The sequence below is a fragment of the Ambystoma mexicanum genome, chromosome 8, assembly GCF_040938575.1.
Source record: "Ambystoma mexicanum isolate Mex_15411 chromosome 8, UKY_AmexF1_1, whole genome shotgun sequence".
NCBI lineage: Eukaryota > Metazoa > Chordata > Amphibia > Caudata > Ambystomatidae > Ambystoma > Ambystoma mexicanum.
In genome coordinates, this window is record NC_090929.1 from 395,494,068 (window position 1) to 395,515,472 (window position 21,405).

Sequence of the window (21,405 nt, forward strand, 5' to 3'; positions counted from 1 at the left end):
CTTATTTATAGTCAATCTTGATAACTTTATGCCTTTATGATTATTTTTATTTGTATGTGTTCTCTTCACTTCTTGAGCTGTGATATGACGCTGTGAAGGCAAATCATGTTTACATATCAAGGAATAGCACACAGTGTAAACGGTTAGACAGATATGTTTTTGTGTCCGTGTCCGTGGTTAGGGTATATAGACCAATCATATTCTCACTACATATAATGTAGAATAAATTGCAATGTAATACAATTCCCATGAACTGAAAGAAAAACTGAAAATTACAATAATTAATAACTTTTTATATGCTTAATTTATGCTTTGTGATGTAGAAGGATTTTATTACTGATGCAATGGGCCATGAAGAAACACATGAAGCACAGGTTCAAAATTTTAATTGACAGTTGTTTTCTATTATGTTAAAAACGTTTTGTGTATATAATTTCATAACTATATACAATTTCTGAAGTTGTATGCTATTGCTTTGAATGTGTGTGTTTATCTTTTGTGTGTATCACTTAATTTTAGGACCAACAAGATCATTATGACAAATTTTGAATATGACAGAACAGACATAATTCAAGGAAATCAGCCATACTTTTATGAAAAGTGATGGACATATATTTATTTTGTTTTTTATATGTCAAATAATAGGTCTTTCCATAAGCAGGAATGTAAGTTCAGATAAATATTAATTTATAATTATTGATGATTTTTAAAATTAATGTTCATGCATTACTTTGAGATCCATTAATGATGACCAATTATTTGATCTCTAATATTACAGATTGGGAAGATGACATTGGCACATCAACATTTACTGATTCAAAAGACATTAAAAGAAAAACAGGGTAAATACAAATTATTAATGAAAACTTTCACCAATATTCTTTCTTTAATATTTGTTATAGTGGATAAGGTTGATATTAATATGTTGCTAAAGTTAGAAAGAATTATTAATATTTTTTTATAGGAAAAAGAAGAATAGGAAGACTCAGACCTCACCACTTACATGAGATGTCGTTTGTCAAACTGCATTGAAATGCGAGGAATGTTTGTGGAGGTTTTCAACAACTCATCCCAAAGTTCAGAGGTACGTTGCCCATGTGCAGTAGCCAGAAAGTAATGATGGATCATTGTTACATCACAGAATGTCTACCTGAACTGACAGACCCCTCTGAAGAGGTGTCGTGATTACTTGCAAATCCACTCACCTAATCTATGGTGTCAAAAGTATTGGTGCAATATAAAGATCAACTCATCCCTGTTTTTCCGATAGAGTCTCAAACTCAGGAAATATCCCAGTTTGTATTAATTGAGGCATCTCCTAAATTGATTGATGGCAAGGAGAAAGACACTGACTACTCCATTGGAAGTGAGGAGGAATTCTCTACCACCATCGAATCAGAATGCACCACATCACAGGATGAGTGTTATAGAGGAAGCATATGACAGTTCCCTGTTTGAGATTTTAAAATAATAAAATGCGACTTTGGAAAATGTAGGAGGACTTCTGGGGAGCCATTGGTTAATTGTATTTGCACCCCTCAACTCATTTTTTGCAAAGTTACAGAAGGAAATGTAATTAGTTATTGTGCTCCATTATTCAGTGTATCAACACTTAGAAACATCTCAAGTTTCTGTACATTTTTAGGGCTTGAGTTCATTGCTAAAATTGGTGTTTGAAAACCTGCGAGGGTTCAATTGAGATTCTTTGGCAAAGGTGGCAGTCCCTTCTCCATTATTCTTCCAACAAACACTCAAGGGAATGCAACAAGCATTGTCAGGTGTGCTAAAATAGACCTCTGAGTAACGAGCTGGAGCGTAAGCAAAAGTGGGTATGCCTGTGTACCCTGCTCACACAGCCCTTCAAAAGGTAGTGTATGAGAAAGTGCTGTCAAAAGATTTGAAGGGCCTCTCTGTATTTTGTCACACTGGGGATTTGGAGGTTTTTCCATACTATTGGCCTCAGTATGTGGTCGGTGGTGTGGGAAAAAATGGCAGGAATGCAGCAGTAATTCCATTGCTGGTTGATTCCCACACAGACGAACTATGAGATTGGTGGTGGGGTGGGGTGGGGTGAATCCTTCATCCTACTGCTGTGTTCTGGTGGAATTACTATGGCGGAACTACCACCGGAGGTAATTAAGCCAACATCCCGTTGGAATCTTATGGACTCCAAAAATGGGGGTTTACACTGCCATCCCACCACTAAAAAGTGGCAGTAGTGGTAAACGAGTTTGGTGGTAGTTCCGCAGAATTACCTCCAAACTACCACCAAACTCTTAATGAGGCCAATATGTCTGAAGTGCAGGCCCAAATGTTTGCATTTTGGCATAGACGTATGGAGGCCCGTACAAGGCTGCCGGTACTTGCTCACAATGAGAATGTTGATAGGCAATCCGAGGGAACTGCTGGTGCATTTGGTATGCTGTGATACACCATGGCGCTTACAAAAATAAAAAAGGAATGGGTGGCTAACATGGTATTAGAGCAGATGCACTTCAACCTCATGAAAGATCTCACTTTGACTGTTTCGACAATGGAAATACACAGCCTGACAACTCCACATGTTACCACGGCACAGGCTATGTCGAAGAACATTGCAACTGTGGAGTGTCCTCCAAAGTCTGACATTCATGATTATATTTTTATGTATGGTATTAATTTATTTATTTATTGTAAAATTACATGTCTGTTTATTTTCCCAAATTTACACATATAAAGTATGTCAATTGAAGGTTGCCATTATAATTGTTATATTTGGTCTTTTTTCTTTCTCCCATCCATTATGAATTTGTTTATTTTCTTTGTTCTTTTATCTGTCTGCCTCTCTCCACCTCATTCTGTCTCTATCCATTTGAACATATTTACTTTTTCTCTACTTCTCGCTTTTCATTTTTCTCACTGTCTAAATCTCTTGATATATTTTTATAAACTTTACTATCTCTTTCTCTCATTGTTTATTTGGTTATATTGGTTCCTTCTCGGGAGGATAGTTCAGGGGCAACTTGCTCGCCTTGGAAGCAAGACGACATGGAGCAACACAGGTTTAATCCCCAGGTCCGCGCTTAGAAACCTCTACGTATGAAGCACGTTATAAATAACCTATCATATCATATTACATAATGAATCTTTCTCTCAATTTCTCTGTATTTTATGTATCTATTTTTCATTAAATCTATATATAGATACCTCTTAAACCCTATATTTCTCAAATACCATCCCTCAGACTATTGGCCTCATTATAAGTTTGCCGGTCCGGTAACAACGGTACCGGTAAGTTTGCTGGTGCAGTTGTTACCGGACTGGCAAACTATGAGTTCTGCTCACGGGTGCCTTCCGCCCGCCAGGTCTGGTGGGCTTACCGGCACCCGCGAGCAGAGCATCTGACCTTCCCATTCCCATGCGGCTCAAATGGGAATGGGAAGCATTTTATTTTGGTTCAAGGGGAATGGGCAATTACGGGGTCCGGCAGGGCGGTAATGACCCGTTAGTTGCCCATTCGCGGGCATCGGCAAAAAAATGATACCGGCGGCAGCCATGCCGGTTTTACCAGCACGGCTACCGCCGGTCTCATAATGAGGCCATATGTCTGGTATCTCAACCTATCTTTTATATTTCTCTCTATATATTTCGATATGTCAGTAGATTTATCTGCATCTATCTTTATAGATGCATTTCTCTTTTTCTCAATATTTCTCACTCTCTATTTACCTCTTTATATGTATATGTTTCTATTTATCTCTCCAAGCATAAACCTTTCTTTATATTTAACTGTATAGATCTGTTTTCCTATTTTTTATCCATCTCTCCTTTTTCCTAATCTCGCCAACTGTTACTCCTTATATATTTCCATGTTTGTCCGTCTATAGTTCTTTGTGTCTCTATTCTCAGATCTGGGTATTGTAATTCACTTTTGTCAACCTTTTCAGCTCTCACACAACAAATTACTATACATCTAGTTCTATCCACATCTGGTGCCTGATCTCTTTTGTCTCCCTTTCTGTTTATGCTTCTGTCTTCTCTCTGTTTCTCTCTCACTCTATCGCTTTGTCTGAATCTCTCTTGGTAGCTTATCATTTTATCTGTTTTTACTCTCGTTAATTCCTACAGTTTTTGGTATATCTTCTTTACTATCTCTATCTATCTGTTTGATCCTGAATCTATTCTATTGATTTCTCTCTATACTTCATTATTCATCCCCATATATCTCCCATCTATTCCCTCTGGTAATATAAAAAACTCTGTCTCTGTTTTTTTGTTTTACTATGTACCAGTGAAAATATATTTATTTAAATTTCTGTTGATGCCTACTTCTCTGTGTACACTGTGTATCTCTATATATTAAACTATACTTGGGTTAAATATTTCTCTTTATGTCAAACCTCAATTGCAAATTATTTTTCATTCTTAATTTCAATAATGTATTGCTTTATCCATTTACAATCCTGTCTCTCCTCTGTCTCTAGTTATCTTACTAATTATTTTTATATTTCAAACTATACCTAAATATGCACTTATTTATCTAAGTAAAAATTAATATCTTTATTAATATGTCTCACTATCATTCACTATGTATTTCTCTCTTTGCACCTACCATTTACTCTCATTATATCTGGTCTTTCTTGATCTCACCTACTTTATATATAATGCATCATCTCTGTCTTCTACCTTTTACTATTGGTATTCCTTTATTGCTCTTCATTTGTCAACTTTTCACATTATTATGTCCTACTTCTTTCTTTATCTATCCTTCACTAATTATTTTGGAGTTTATCTAGCTTATTTCTTTATCTTTCTCATTTATTAACCAAGTATCTGCATCTCATTACCTAATTCAGAATATATATTTATCTAACTACCTATTTCCTTATTTAAATAAGTTTCATTCTTTTAATATACAAACCCACATATATCTATTTTCTTTTATCAATATGTAATCACATTATAAAATGTTACGTGGGATGTTGTCAATTAAGTCGTTAATTATTCCCAATAATTCACTAATGGAAAATGACTACCAATAATTGTCTTGTCAATAACTGCAGGCAGGGTGTCTATCTGCAGGATCTATAAGAAATCATGCATACTTTTAAAAGTAGGAAATAATGTTAAGTTTATTGCCACTGGCAAAATACTAAAATATTTTTGTATTGATTCCTACTTGTGTGACCAAAATGTGCTTGTGCCATGGAAGCCATACTCTGTGGAAGGAATTTATTCTCAACATTGGAGCATCACCATTTCCATAGGACCAATGGTTTTATTGATTTGGGATGAGCGTGACGCACGTTTGCCCATTAGCGGTTCCCGTGATACGAACCAACATGCCAGTAATAAATATGTGAATCGAAGTAAAACATAGACCAATGCACACACCTTTTTCAACTCAATGGAATGCCATGTGCTTCGTGATAACTGGCACTCAAGTTGAATAAAAAAATTGATATTTACTCAGTATGGATTTTGCTGTCAGTGGAACAATTGCATTTCAAAAGAAAGAACGCTGAATAAAACTTGGAACAACAAATATTACAAGAAACAATGTTTTTTCAAGTATCTCAAATAAAAATCGAAAAGTATAACCATAACCTTGTCTACAATTTGGACAGTTATTGTCTTTCATAACATGCTTCTTATTGCCTGGACTCATTTTAACTACCAAAAATGTTATTGATTTTTGCGCTGTTCTTTCAATGACTATGGCCATCAATAGCTATAGTGGCTGTGATCGATGTATTTAAATATTTGCATTTTAATACAAAACATGTTGATGTACTAAAATCTCAACCCCTTACATTTATTGAAAAGTAAAAAATGTGAACTTGTTTTTGTGCGACACGACTAAACAAAATATGTATATGCACATTAAATTAGTGTCTTCTGTGGGTTGTGTGCGGAAAAGTGATTTTGTAGATGCTGACAGCAGATGTTTGGCTATGCTGTGCAATAACATCATGATAAGGGGCACTAACTTCAGGATTTGAACTTGGGCCAATCAATCAACTGTTTAGATTATCATAAAATGGCAGCTTCAGATACATGTGGCTTGCAAATGTAATTGTCTGTAAATCTAAGGTGAGATGGACTGAAAGAAAAAATGGAATCGATCAATATATGCTCAAAAATAGTTGTCTCGAGAATTTGGATTATGACTCCCGAGAGAACCTTTCCTTTCACATAGTCTTTACTTATAAGTGGTGTAGAGGTAAATCGTTTTGGCCTGTTAACCCCTGAAAACGTCAACATGTGACTGATCATACATTACAAAACTGAAAAAAACGGAGGCTGCTATCCGCAAGCCATGGTCTGCGGCCAGGGGGAAGGTTTCAGGATTGACAGCTGAAGCCTTGCCCAGTCACGCTATAATAAACAAGGTCCCTGCACCCGGTTATAGAAAGAAAAATAACAAAGTCATGTCTGACCTCAGTACTCAGCAGGGAAGGACAAGATGGCCGCCTTATCCTCCAGGCCCCTCTTTCTCAAACAGTACTGCTAGTTCACCTACGGATCACAAGAAAATCAACCCTTAGAAGCTGCCAAGAGGGAGCAGTGTACCCCCAGCCCGCACCCCAACTGCGCTCCTGGTTGCCTAAAAAACAGAAATGTAACCAGCCATAACTCCAACCAAACACCGTCAGGGAACTCCACTTCCTGTTACATTGGGACGCAGAGGTAAAAAGGAAGCATATTCCTTAGTCTTACCTGTGTTCCTTCCTTGTGCGCGCCTATTTTATATACACTAAAGACTTCTGCTATTCCAGTGCAGTTGCGTCTATAAAACGAACTCCACTTAGGGACTCATATATTTTTATATGACAACAGGGGCTAGCAAAGTGAGAAGGAGGTAGTAACCCAGCCCCACCGGCCTTTGGCTCACCCAGCTGGGTCCATCCTTTCAAGTCTGTCATACTGTACTGTAAAACAGAGGAAGGGGCGAAACCCAAGCCAGAGCAGCACCTTCTTTCTTATAAGTCTGGCTCCAGCTCCAAGAAACCTCCCCGGCCCTGCCGACCTCAGCGAGCGCCAACATCCTTCCTGCCACAGAAGAAGAAAGAAGAATCCTTCATCAGAAGGCAGGAGGAGCTTGCTGCCCAGCCCCAGCAGCCTCCAGCAGGCTAGTGCTGCTCAGCATCCAACCGCAGGTATTGCAGAGGACCAGTCAGGCTGATTTTGGTGTTCTATTTTTCAATGTAGGTTTCCCTAATGTTTTTTTCGATGTATTTATTTTGTTTTCTTTTAGTTAGAGTAGACTTAAGGATTAAGGTTCGGATACTGGGGCCAAGGGTTACATTTCATTTAAAGGGGAAAGGAGCTATGTGAATACAGTTTTCTGACCTGCCTTCAAGGGCTGGGACATAAGGAGCTGGGACATTTCTTGGGAATCTAGAAGGAGAAACATAGAGGCAAACTGTACACATGGAATACTAACTGTGTGCGGCACCTTAATTAATACCAGATGCATTTATTAATTTACCTGAATTATTTCATAGGTAGGGTCGCTATTTAAGCTTATGGATTGGCGTCAAGCTTGTATACTTCTGCATGTGCCTGTTAATTATTATTAACTATTGCACAAGCTGACATATGCTTTTGAGATGAGTTTCACCAAGACCCTGAGATGTACATTATACAGTTGTGTTTATGCCGGTTAAGAAGTTGTGAGGTGGCCGCTGAATGCGGCCACTTAGTTTTTGCTAAAACCAAACAGTACACAAATACCATATACCATCTAAAGGGATTTTAAATCGTTACAATTGTGGTGGAGATTCTTTCATTTGCGGAATCTGTCATTGTATTAATCTTTTTTTGTGTTGTGTATATTGCAAATAGGTGTTGTATTCTGAGAGGAGGGTGCTGGAGGTCCCTTCAACAATCCACTCCAGGTTGAGGCACTTCACCCAAAGAAATTGTATTCACTGGGTACTTGCTTTTCGCGTCCCACCAGACCATGGCTACCCACTTAGCCCCCTAACCCCCTAATTCCCTCAAACGACCCCAGGAATGCTCAATAAGCAGCGCAACAGTGTCCCCTGCCACCCCTTTCTACCTTGCAGGTTGCTGTCATGCTGCCTCCACATGTCGGGCAGTTTTATCATTTTCTTACAGATCTCCCCAGAAACCTGTTCCACAGAATACACTGAGTGCCTTACTGATAGGTATCCACCCAGAGCAGATCAGTGGAGAACCAAGGGTTGCATAAGGAATAGGCAAACCACTAAAACAAGCCCCTAATCTCCCCTTCTACTGCTCTGGAAGGGAGCTGAACTGAGCAAACTGAGGCTTTTAAAACAGAATAATGATCACATGCCTCGGGTGGGGTCAAATGATATGATAATATACTTTATTTATATTGCGCCCATACACAAGTGTTTCAGGGCACAATGAGGCTAGGAAGGGGTACAAGGGAGGACAAAAACAACAATCTTACTAGGCCCAGTGACACTGAGCATGCGCAAGTGCAGGGGAGAGGGAAGGGGGAAAGTGCAAGTGGGAGGGGAGGAGTGGAAAGTGCTGAATAAGTGATCAACAGACAGTGAGGCTAGCAGGTGGCAAGTGCAAGAATTAAGCGCAGACAACGGGTGTCTGATAAGTGCAGTTAAGGGGACTGCTTCTGCCAGCCAAAGGTGGTCTATATCCTCCACCCATACTTGATTTGCAAGGCTGGCGATGAAGCAGTGTGCAAGGCATTCTGGGATAAGTAGTCTTTTGAATAGAAAAACATCCTCGATGCAACAATCTCAAAATGCATCCAAATGGAAAGTAAATTTAGAAAGATGATCCTAGAGCCCACAAATTACCCGACCATATCTCACAGGGATCGGAAGCTAATTCTAATATTGTATATGCCCCAAATAATGCCCCAAAGACGTGGGAGTGAGCAAGTGAATTGTGACAATATGCATCCTCCCTTGTGCACTCACTCAGCAAGCCTGGCCTATATTGCTGCTGAAAACACAGTTCCTGGTACATGGTCCGTGGAACAGACTCTGCAGTGACTGAAGCTGAGAAGTGAATTTCCACTGAAACCAAAATGCGTGACTTTATTTCAACAAGACCCAAAACGGATCAATTTCATCTCTGCAAAAAGCTTAATGTTCACAAGACCATAAGATGTCATCTCTAAAAGGACCAACCGAGAGAGCTCGTCACAGCAACCCAAGAGCTTTGCATGCTGATGCGGACCCCAAAAGCATCTTTCTCCACCAAGAGCTTGTTCTTCAGTTCAAGCCCGCTGCACTGCAAGAACTAGTCAAGCTGCACTGCAAAAACTAGTCAAGCTGGTCTGAAGTCGTGTAACTTTAATTGGCTACGTGTGAAAGGCACAGTGAGCTAAAATGTGGTTGTAAACCCTCCTGAGTGGGAATCTAACCAGAGAACAGGTTATTTGGCCGTGTGTGTTATCGGTAGAGGGGCTCCCAGACCTCTTGTATAATTATTTGCATACCGTCTGCCACCTGCCCTGGCTTTATATAGGGCTCTCCTTACACGACAGGTCGGCCTGGTCCATTCACATCCAGCCTGGTGCTTGATCCTTGTAGCAATTAAAAGACCCATAACAATATTTTGACTTTTTGGTGAATGTTTTTCCAGGCTGTACATTTAAAGTGTGCTGTAAAATAACCCTTTATTAAACCAATTTAATTTTAATTGCATTAGACACTTAAATTCATTTTTGGCTCATATGCTCCTCTTTTGAGCTGCTTAGTATTTTTTAAACTAATTTGTCTTGACCAGGCATTCTTTTTCTCTTGACTGATATGCATTGGGATTCTTGTTTCAAATGTCCAACAGCATCACTTTCACATTTGGGATGGTGGCAGCCATACGAAAAAGGGATCTAGTCCCTTTTCTATTATATACCGTGGGTGCGGGGGGGGGGGGTGATTGCACAATCGAGCCTGGGAAAGATAGATTGGGATTGGTCAATCTGTCTTTCTCCGGTGCAAATGACCTATTTTTAGATCATGAATGGGTGCGAGCAATGCATCCTCATGATGCATATATAGCTCCCGCTCTGTTACAAGGAAGGGCAAGGGAACAGTACTAAATTTGCCACTACACTGTTGGTGCACATATTCATACATGAAGTCTGCACACTGTCATTACAGATGGCTGCAGCTTCCTTTCTCATGGTTAATGCCAAAACTGGAAAGGCTTTCTCACGCAGGCAGATATTTCTTCATCAGGGTTGGTGGGGATAATGAGCACACCCCAACTTTAAAATAAACAAAATTGAACACACACTGGGTGTGAGTTAACACAAAGGGCCTCATCACGACCCAGGCGGTAAGTTACCGCCTGGGCCGTGACTTTACCACCATGGCGTAAACTACGTTTACGCCATGGTGGTTGGCGGACTTACCGCCCCATTCTGACCTTGGCGGGGCGGTAAGTCCCCAATCCCCATTTACCCTTCCCCATTCCCATTTTTGCCCCATAGGGCATAATGGGAGTGGGGAAGGCGTTAATTACGCCACCGTAAATTACGGTGGCGTAATTAACTCCATGGTCCCTTAGCGCCATGGATTTTAACACCTGCTAAAAGCAGGTGTTAAATCCGCCATGGCGCTAAGGGACCTCGTACTCAGGCGGTAAGGGTCGGCGCTGTTTACGGCGCCGTAAACCCCTTACCGCCTGAGTTGTAATGAGGGCCATAGTTTGAGAAATCCTTTAAGTGGACATCGCTAAACCACAATCATGAATGACAACGTCTGATTTTATTTCTTCAATGAAAATGTTCTTTTGTTCAGGGCCTTAATCAAGGCCTTCTTGACATCCTTGTTCCGAATACTATAAACAAATGGGTTGAGCATGGAGCACCCGATAGTGAACATCACGCTCATGATGAGGTCCTTCATGATGAAATCTACTGACGACGGGCGAATGTACGTGTACAGCAGCGGAACATAGGTGATCGTTACAACGAAAAGGTGAGAGGAACAAGTGGAGAATGCTTTTCTTCCCCCCTCCCTTGAGTGCATGCCCACCACAGTGATGATGATAAGGATGTAGGAGATGATGATAACTAATAAGGGTCCAAACAGGAACAGTGGCCACTCACTCACAAATAGGAACTCATTCATGAACGTGTTTGAGCAAGATGCCTTGAAGAGCTGCGTGAGCTCACAGAAGTAGTGATGTACCTCATTAGATCCACAGTAGGATAACTGAGATGTCAAAACACTGTTTAATGCAGCGTGTCCAGAGACGATGATCCAGGACCCAGCGATCAGGGCGACACAGACTCTCCTATTCATCAGCAGGACATAGTGCAGCGGTCTACTGATGGCGAGGTAGCGATCAACAGCCATGATGGCCAATAAAAAGTCTTTCATGATACCAAAGGAGATGAAGAAGTGGATCTGCAGAAAGCATCCGTAGAAAGAGATGGTTTTCCTTTTCGCAAAGATATTGACCAAGAGTTTGGGAATTGTGCAGGTTGTCAGGCAGATGTCCACGAAAGACAAGATTCTGAGAAAAAAATACATGGGAGTTTGGAGCTGACCATCAACCGAGATGATCAAAATCATAGTACTGTTGGCCACCAGTGTAATCAAGTACATTGTTAGAAAACACACAAACAGGATGATGCTGTGTTCCGGAGGTTCCTCAAAACCCAGGAGGATGAAATCGGACATACCACTGTGGTTCCCCTTCCCCATCCTCTGAGAAAATTGTACCTTGAAGGAAAACAATAGTATGCAATTTGAAATCTAACCAAACACTCACACAAATGCCACCAATATCTTTACAGTATCCAATGTAATACTTGGGTCATCTACTGCCATACTCTGATTAGACTGAGAAGTTAAAGCAACACAATCTGGATTGGCGTATACAGTAAAAAGAGAGAGAAGTTGCCTACCAACAAATAAGACACATACATGGTAATTTTATTAAAAACGTTTATTGCATGCAGGAAACCACCAGGATAATCACCTATGTACTGTTGGGTCCCCTGCCTGCAACTTTCAATATACACGAAATGGAGCGGACAAGGATAGAGTGAAGTTATCGCAAACTTGCTTTTATTCGTCAATTTTCCTCTCTATATCATTAATAAATAAATGCTGAGAGCAAATTACGCGTTGCAGGTGGAGTTTACTAATGGGTGCCCATGTAATCCATCCGGTTTTGAGCAGGTACAAAATCGAAGCACTTTCCATGGGAATCCATTAGTTTTATGCCTGCATGAAAAACTCATGCAGGCGCAAAGAACAAAACGCACTGATGAGATGGAGTAGGCTAGCACAGCAGAGATCTTATCTCCGCTCGATGCCCATTCTCCACTGTGTCACTTCTCCAAAATGAGGCAGAGTGTTAAATAGAGGTGTACAAGTACTAGGCCTTGCTTGTACACCTCCATTTAGTGCACACCCACCCATTTAAAATTAATCCAACAGCACTTCATGAGATTGATCACAGGCAGATGTGGATATAAAATAAAATAAATACAAGTTTATGCCAACATTCATGTCACCTGTGTGTCAGTCTCCTCCTTCTGCACCCTTACAATTCCCATACATCCAATGTTGGTGCCCAAGTGCACAAGGTTGCCTGTTAGAGGTCTGCCCTATTCTACTAACTGGACTGGTGCTAAATCCGGTGAAAAATAAAGACATATTACTTATGCAAGACTGCACATTGCCCCTATCAACCATGTGTGGTACTTGACTGTTGTAGACATGTGTCAATGCCGAATTACTTTGCGCCACCAATTAATGACTTACAGTACTGCAACATTGTACATCCGATACTGGTCCTGTGAGAAACCTGAAGGCACTCTCTTAGATACTCCCCAGGGATCTTACGTTCAGCTGGCCAGGGAAGGGCCATCGCTTTTGGATCCCGACCCTGGGAGTGAACAAGCGAGTGAGGATCACCTGAGTGCAGGGTCCTCGGAGATTGGGGAGAGGGTGCTGGAGGGTGAGACATGGTATCCCCCCTTTACTAATACTGACTACCATACCCTCCCTCAGCCGTTACAGGATATTACTGTTCATGTCCTATTTTTCCCCTTGAATTCACACAAAGTACTGTGAAGAGGAAGAAGCCTCAAAGAGTAATTCAGATATCCTATAGTACTGGTACAATGAAGAGGGATCTTGAAGAATACAAGAATGAAAGCCAGGGATGGCCCAGTAATTGGTCTAAATGGAGTCAGAAAACCCAGGCGAAAGAATCACACGTGAAACCCCTTGATAGTGCTCAGGTGTATTAAAGGTGGAGCACAAGTGAGTAAAAAGAGAGAGCAGCAAGAAGGCCAGCCCAATCCGCGATGAGCCAAGGGAGAATGGAACGCAGAGATGCTAAAAGGCTTCAAGGTGAAGCAGAGTGCGGATGCGTGGCGAGGGAGCCATATCTCCAGGGAGCCAGTGAAGGTGGCAGAAGGGTGCCATAGAGAGTGCTGGTCCCTTCGTTATGGCAGAGCAATGCTTGTTCTCCTGAGTGGAGAAATCAGCCCAGGGGTGTCTGAGGGTCAGGCGGTTAGACCGGACCTCAAGTATAAGAAGTTGTGTGAGCGAGGGAACTGAAGAAAACAGCAAAACGACCAGTGAGTTTCAGAGAATGCAAAAAACCCAGTGGGTGTATGAAAGTTGCGGAGGTACATTGTATTGGAGTGGTCAAGGGCATTCTCCGGTTAAAGCGGAATGAAGAAACAAACGAATGCGATGCTAATAATGGATTGTCTAGAAAACTCTGTATCAGAGTGTTCACCTATGAGAATGTTACACATGCTCAAGAGTCTCTGAACAACTAAGGACAATTAGAAAGTAACGAGAGCTGTCAATACTACGGAAAAGAGGTTAAACAAGGTGTGAGCGAGCAGTCGAGGGGAGCAGTGAAGTGTGAGCCAAATGTCAAACTAGCAAACCTAAAATGTAACCAATAGAAGAAAAGGCTGTCAGTGAAAGTCGACAAAGTGGAAATTGGGCAACAGATTAAAAAAGGTCCCAAGAAACATAGCTGAACAACCAATAAACTTTGGAGTCTTTTGAATTAATTGTGAAGAGCCAAACAAATCCAAGTCAAGATGATAGACAGCTTAGACAAGGGCAACTGGTTACGTGCCCTGTGGTGGGTGGACCGTGTGGTCTGTCAACTGCGCCTAGACCAGAGAGTTCCAACAAATCTAGTAGAATTGAGAAAGCAACCCTAATGCATGAAAGCGTTGAATATTATGAAACTGGTGTACTAGCATTTCAAGCTTGGCAAAGAGAACCCCAAACTCATGCTGAATTTTGTGAGACTGTTTTTGTGAACCAGTACTCCAAGCTTGTGGAAGGAACCCTAAGCTCCTGCTGAACATTGGCTTGGGGAAGGGTACCCTAAAGTCCTTCGGGAAGAATGTGAGACAGTTTTCTTGTTAACTAGTACTTCAAGCTTGAGGAAGGGAATTCCGAGCTCCTATTGGAATAGTGTCAACCCAGTTGAACATTGTATACTGAAACCAAGTGTGCTTTGAACTTGGACATGGGAAATCCAAGTCCTGGTGGAATATTTGGGATCAACCATTGTGGAAACTGTATCCTAAACTCGGGGATGGGAAACTTTATTTTAAACACGTTTTAGTTAATTTAGAATAACCCTACACTACATTTAGATTTAGAAGTGAGGGCAAGCATAGGTTCTGACACAGACAGACTTTTGATTTGGATTTACAAACATAGACATTCCTGATTTTTCTTAGGTAGGGAAAATCCCACCATAGTTATAGGGCAAGTTAGGCATTACACCATCCTGAAACTTAATAAAGATTCTATTGTTTGAAATTGAAATCTGGTGTCTGTGTCATCTCTTGATATCATGCCTGTCTCACAATCCCCAACTCCAAAACGTTGCATAGTAAGACTGTGATAGATCATCCCTGAACATCATTTCCTGGTGCCTGGTTCCAGACTACTGCACAATACCCTGGTAAAAATATGAACATTGTGGCTTAAATTTGCACATTAGATTGTTCCTCCACCAATACATACTTGTCAGTGATACAAGTGACACAAGGCAGCATGCCTACAGTTATATGATTTGTGCCGCCCTGCACAATTCCACCGATTAACCAGAAGTACTAGTTGACTGCCATAGGTGTGTGTTAGTGCAAGATTGGTTAGTGCCACCAATTAACAGCCTAAGGTACGTCAGCCTTTATAGAGCCAATGTTTCAAGCTTGTAGTTGGGGACTCCTATACACCAAATGCTGGTGCCTAGTTCCACAGTAATGCCTACTGCCAAGATACATAGGTTAAAATGGTGGCATATCTGCGCATATCAGAGTAGCTCTCATACAAAAATATTTGTCAGTGTTGGGCAATGCATCATTGAGCAGCCTGTATGGAATGTATATAAATGCAGCTAATGGGTGGAATGAACATCTGTGCACTAGGCAGGGAAAACAAAAGGAGCTCTTAAAGGCAATTGTCCACAACTGTACTCCCAACTTACAAAAAGGAGGCCTAACCTTTACTCAATGTTCAATCTTATGCATTCAGGAGCTGTTTTTCTAAATTGTCAGGGAGGTGCAAGCTACGCCCTTCTATTTCATTCCTCCCTTTTTAACACTATCAACTCTTTTAGCATGGGATTGAGTAAGGGCAATGTTGCATCATTTTTGTGGTCACAAAAAATATTTGTCAGTATTAAGTCATGCAATACTTGTGCCAGACTGCACAGCACTACCAATTAACCGCATGTGCTACTGGACTCTACATGTAAACAGAAAAATCACTTGAATCACAATTCGACAAATACCTCCCAATGTGGATTGTTACTTTACCACCACATGTGAAAAAACGGTTGTAGCAGGTGGCACCAGGACATCAAACCCTAATCCTAGACTAACAGAGTTCTTGCAAGCAGTGTTCGAGAAATCTAGACCCAATTTACACAGTAGCCCAGGCTTTTACAAAATTGCTGATCTTATACACTCAGAAGACATCTTTCTAATTTTCAGGAAGTTGCACGCTTATTCTATTCATTGCACTTATACCTCTTTACTTTGATTGGTGGTTTTTGCATGGGAGAAGTGGGCAACTTTGTATCATTTTTGTTACCAAAATAAATATTTATTAGAGTTTAGCCATGCATTACTTGAGCTAGACTCCACAACACCACCTATTAACAGCATGTGATTATGTGTGTACAAGCAGCATGGAAACAAAAAAAACACTTAAAAAATCATGTGACAAATTGAAATCTCTCCCCAATGCAAAGCAGCACAACATTGAGAAAACATCACTGCACCAGGAAGCCTGAAAACAAAATGGAAGCCCTTTAAAGCAACTTTCAGTAGGTTTGGGCAAGATACATACATGGTCAAACATTGCTGGGCAGATGACCAAGACCAGGGCCACTCTCTTTATGTATATTCATAAGTTCTCCCTGGTAGCAAGCTAGGTTTTCTCCAGAAAAACCTAAAACGGACCTATGTTTTATGTAAAAAAAAAAATTAGCTTGATTGTCTTAAATGTTTCAGCCAGCAGTAGTGGATAGGTCAACAGCATATGTATCAGACCATACAGGCGTCCTTCAGTGCATATACAAGTTCAATGGTGTTGAGGAAAATTACAATTCTGAATCCTCTGTTGATACTTAGAAAGCAGCACTGATCAACTGCTTCCCAGTACTCCTTCTATGCTACCACCATGCATTGCTTTGTCATGACTTTAAAGACACGTATGCACAAGTTAAACTCTTGCCAAAATTAGTTCCAAACAATCTCGATCTAACCAGCATAAGAATACCTCCTCAGATATTGACCAATCTGGGCTCTTCAACAATATTCTATATGCCACGGTGCATCTATTGGTTTCACATCTGTGAATCTAATGTCTTCTCTTTATCTATTCTTCTAGCCAGGGTAACATTAATTGTCCACTTACCCTCAAATTTGAGGCTACATGCATAGCCAAAGTGACCCTTTTTTGTACATATGCCTACCTGTATGCCCACACTCAAAAATGCCCATATTTACTCGAGCTGTCATAACCTAACCCACTATATAATACTATGATCACTTCAAAGGGATGAACCCATAAACACGGTGAAACACCAACCTAAGTCCCTCAGAGAGAGAGAGAGAGAGAGAGAGAGAGAGTTAGGAGTTAGTTATATGGATTATGAATCTGGCTTTGCAGCCGAAGACCAGCCAAGCCTATTAAGAATAGAATGTATGGATTCGAGTCTCATTGCACGTCAGCTGCATTTGATGGGGAAGGAGCCAGCAAAACTTCAATGGTTTGACCACCACTAATTGGATGGCTGCCCAAATATTTCAATATGAACAGCCCTCTGAATGCATTTAGGACCCTTAATGTTGCCCTAATTGCTCATGAATGAGGACGGTCTGCTATTGTCAACTTGGAATTGCAAAAAGGCACTGACCAGAAGACGGGGGAAGCCATGCTGGTACATGACACTTTCCAAGACCCTCCTGTTAACAAAGCTGTGTTCACTGCCTGCAGGAAAAGGACCCCCAGCCATGAGAATGACACCATGCTCTGTGATAAAATGTATCTTGCCTCTTTAAATTGATAACAATTCGTTCATACCTGGTGCTGGGGAAACCTGGATTTCTGCAATGTTTGAGGGCCTGTGGAAAGGTAGATGCCAGATGAACTTCAGTTGAACAGAGGAGAGGGTGAGCTGAACCAAAGAACTTCATATGTTAGGAGAAATGAAGACGACGGGCAGCTGGAATATCAGTCTCGGATTGGCAACAGAGGTAAGAGAGAGGGGATGGGGGTAGTACCCAGTGGGTGGGCCATACGAAAGGAGAGTAGGGAGAGAGCGAGCGGGAACACAGAAGAAGGGGATGAAGAGTGGTGGCTTCCATGACACGTTTGCTTTCACACACATGCCCCGCTCTCACTTCACTTTCTTCTCGGATCTCGCAGTCCCTGTCGCCACCTTTCTTCTTTCTTCTGTGTCCGCAACTCTTGCTGCGGACATCCGATAAATGAGCCTTCCCTACCTGTGGCCTTCATGAGCCCTGCCTGGCCCTTGGCTCCACAGCTTTTTGGGGTCGTTTGCTTCTGGTCTCCTCTCTTTTTATACAACTGCAACCGCTTGACAGGTTGCAAGTCTGAGTCCCAAATTTACAATACTTTGCAGGCCTCAGTACTAGAGTTGTGAAATGGCTTGCGAGTGTTCACTACTCTGACCCTCTGTGTTGTCTACAAGGCTTTCTGGAGCCAGGGCCCACACCACATCCAACTCTCTCTTCCAAAATACCTTCCTTCTGGAGCCCTTCGCTCAGCTAGCTTCAACTCTCTGAAGGTTAGATGCTTTGCCAGGCAGAGAGTGGGGGGTGGATCTCTCTCCTCTGCAGGTGCCTCCCTCTGGAATGGCCGTCCTGTCCCTCTCAGACTTGACCTGGACCACCTGAAGTTCCGGATGTAGCTCAAGACCCTCCTTTATTCCTCTGCCCTCTCTCTCTCGCTCCCTTCCTAACTTACCTGTCTGCTGTGCTGACTGGTTGTCTGGCTCCCTCAGGATCTCACTGGGTACCAGGCCTCTTCACAATCAGTCGGCATTTGCACTACCTCCTGGCCTACCGCACACTCAGAGGCTGTAACTGTAACCCCTGTAGCCCCCCACCTTCATTGCACTTATCCAGAGCTGCGCTGCCTTGGCGACAGTCAGATTCATGCTGCCACGATCGCACTTCCTCTCCCTTGCACGTCCCTCTCTCCCTCTGCCTCCACTCCTATTGTCGCACTTGCACGATCCGATTGACACATGGCCTAGTAGGATTGTTTGTCTTGTCTTCCCTATATCTTCCCTCCCTTGTCTTGTGGCGCCTAGAAACACTTGTATACAGGCACGTTATAAATGCCTTATCATATCATATCATATCATATCATATCATATCATACAATATCATATCATATCAAACTCCTAGTTGCCTCTTCCTCATTCCACTACCACAGTGGGGTAACCAAGGGGAATGATGGAAAATTATGTACAATAGCCCATGAAGTCTGAGGGAGGATGAGGTTGATTTTCAGAAGGCAAAGGGGATACCATGTCTCATTTTTAACCCTCCTCTCGTTTACCCTCTTTCTGTGGCTTCTGTGTTATCCTGGCTAGAGGAAATGGAGTAACAATAGCCCATAAATGCTTCTGGGATTACGAGTTCAAGCTAGAATGGGAAGGGCGAGTACTGCGTCTCCCTTAGGGCTGTCCTCTCCCCAATCCCCAAGGACCCTCCACCAATTTGATCCTCCCGCGCTTCTCCACCCCCAGTGTCAGGATTCAAAAGCGATGGCCTTTCCCTGGCCACCTGAGAAAAGGACCCATGGGGACTGAGTGTGAGGACGTCCTCAGGTTTCTCACAGATGAAAGGAAGAAAGAGGATGCTCAGGGTCAAGGAGGACTAGGAAAAGGAGACAGAGAATAGAGAGAACCCCAGGGCCATTGAGATCGGAAGTGACAGAGTGGCAGGGGAAGCAGGGGAAAAGAGACATCTGAAGAGCTAACAAAGACAAATAGCTAGAACACTAATAGATGGAAGAGGGAAAGAAGAAACCAAAGAAGTACACCAGGTCAAATGAGGAAGTTGGAGAACAATTTAATGGGTTTCAGGAAGGAAGAAGCGGCACCCAGAGAAGAGAGGAGGAAGGAGTGGAGAGTTTATAGTGGATGTGAAGAAAGAAGCAAGATACATGATTTGTGAGGAGACAATAAGAAAACAGCAGGAGCAGGAATGAGACATAAACTATTCATTGTGTATCCTTTAGGTACGAGAAAGTTGTGGGTCATCAATAAGACTTATTAGAACTGGGTGCTGGAGTAGCAAGGCAGAACCATCCGACAGGGTCAGAGAATGGAACCAATGACCCAACCTCTAGGTCTTGCAAGGTGACCAGCTCCCGGGTGGCGGCTGCAGTGCATGGCCTGGTCGTGCCAAACCATACTGTTGGCTGATGCCTAGATCCCCGATACTCCACGCCTGAAACCTGAAACTTTGAAAGAAGAGAGCATACCACGATATCCATGGCAACAAACAGAGATCTACCCCATTAAGGAACCAAGAAAGAAAGGTGGGACGTTTAAACCCGGACACTGTGAGTTACTGCGAATTTCTGCTTACCTGTGAAGAGACTTGGAGAGACCATTAATAAAAAAGACTTTGGGCATGATTACGGGTCTGGCGGTAACCATAGCGGTAAAACTGGCAGGTTGCTGCAGGACCCGTAATGAATTACCGTCACTCGACTTCACAGTGCCACTGGACTATTCCATGATCGGCGGTCAGGCGCCGGTAATTTTGTAATTCCCCATTCCCATTGAGTCACATAGGACTCAATGGGTATGTGGGAACACGGAAGCACCGGCACCGTTAGTAACGGTGCTGGTGCTTCTGAGAAACTCTGTGGGCGGGTGCCGTTCTTCCCGCAAGGTCTGACCCTGGTGGGACGGCACCCGCCTGCAGTGTCGTAGTGTGCCAGTCAAGAAACAACAGTGCTGGTAGGCTTACCAGCACCGTTGTTTCCGTTCCGGCACACTCATAATGAGGCCCTTTGTTTTGTACTTTGAAACTTTGTGGGATCCAGAAACATATAATTGAACCAAGAGACATACGAATCAGCATTAGAGGATATTATTGTACACTTGTTTTCTGCCCAATTATTAGTGCCCCTTTTACTTTGGTACTTTGGATCTCCTTATAGAAGTCATCCTGGAATTTATGTTTGTCTACCCCTGAGAAAGTTGGGAAAAGCACATATTACTAGTCCACTTAAAGCAGCATTCACAAAGTTTTACCCTTGGCTTTGCTTCCATATTTTGATGTGTTCATAGAACAAGATGAGGACTGGAGTTATGTGGTCTTACTCTCTGAACACAAACCGCTAAACATGCCTCGGAAGAAAATGCTAATTTGAGAAGATGACATGATATGATATGAGATAAGACAAGGGGAAGGCAGTAGGAGAGAAGGAAGAAACAGAATGAGGGAAGTGTAAAGTGGAGAGGGATTTTAAAAAAACAAGGGAGGGAGGAGAAAGGAAGGAAGGCAAACGAGAAAGAAGAAAAAAGAGGGAGGAAAATTCAAAGGGGGAGAGGTATAAAGGTGAAAAGAAGGAAGGAAGGGTAGGAGGGAAGGGAAAACGGTTGGAGGAGAAAATTGAGAGGGAGAAAACATTATGAAGGAAACAATTGATAAAAAGACAAGGCAATGTCAATGTATAAGGGGTGGAAGAGGAAGAGTGGATAAAGGAGAAGGGAGAGATATAAGTGAGAGAGGAACAGAAGAAGAAAAAGGAAGAAGAAAAAATGATGGGAGGACAGAGAGAGGGCAAGTGTTAGGAAGTATGAGTAAATGCAAGATCATAAATAGAATGAAGAGAGGGAGGAAAAGAGGAAGGCGCAAAAGAGTAATAAAGGAATGGAGGGTGTGTGAAAATC

At 42.1% G+C, this 21,405-nt stretch overlaps 1 protein-coding gene across 1 annotated transcript; it reads right to left on the bottom strand.

The window, feature by feature from the left end:
• Positions 1-10,715: 10,715 nt before the first annotated feature.
• LOC138471761 (olfactory receptor 1L1-like) lies at positions 10,716-11,660 on the bottom strand. The gene has a single exon (XM_069609575.1). The coding sequence runs from the start codon at positions 11,658-11,660 to the stop codon at positions 10,716-10,718; it is 945 nt and encodes a 314-aa protein (XP_069465676.1).
• Positions 11,661-21,405: the final 9,745 nt, after the last annotated feature.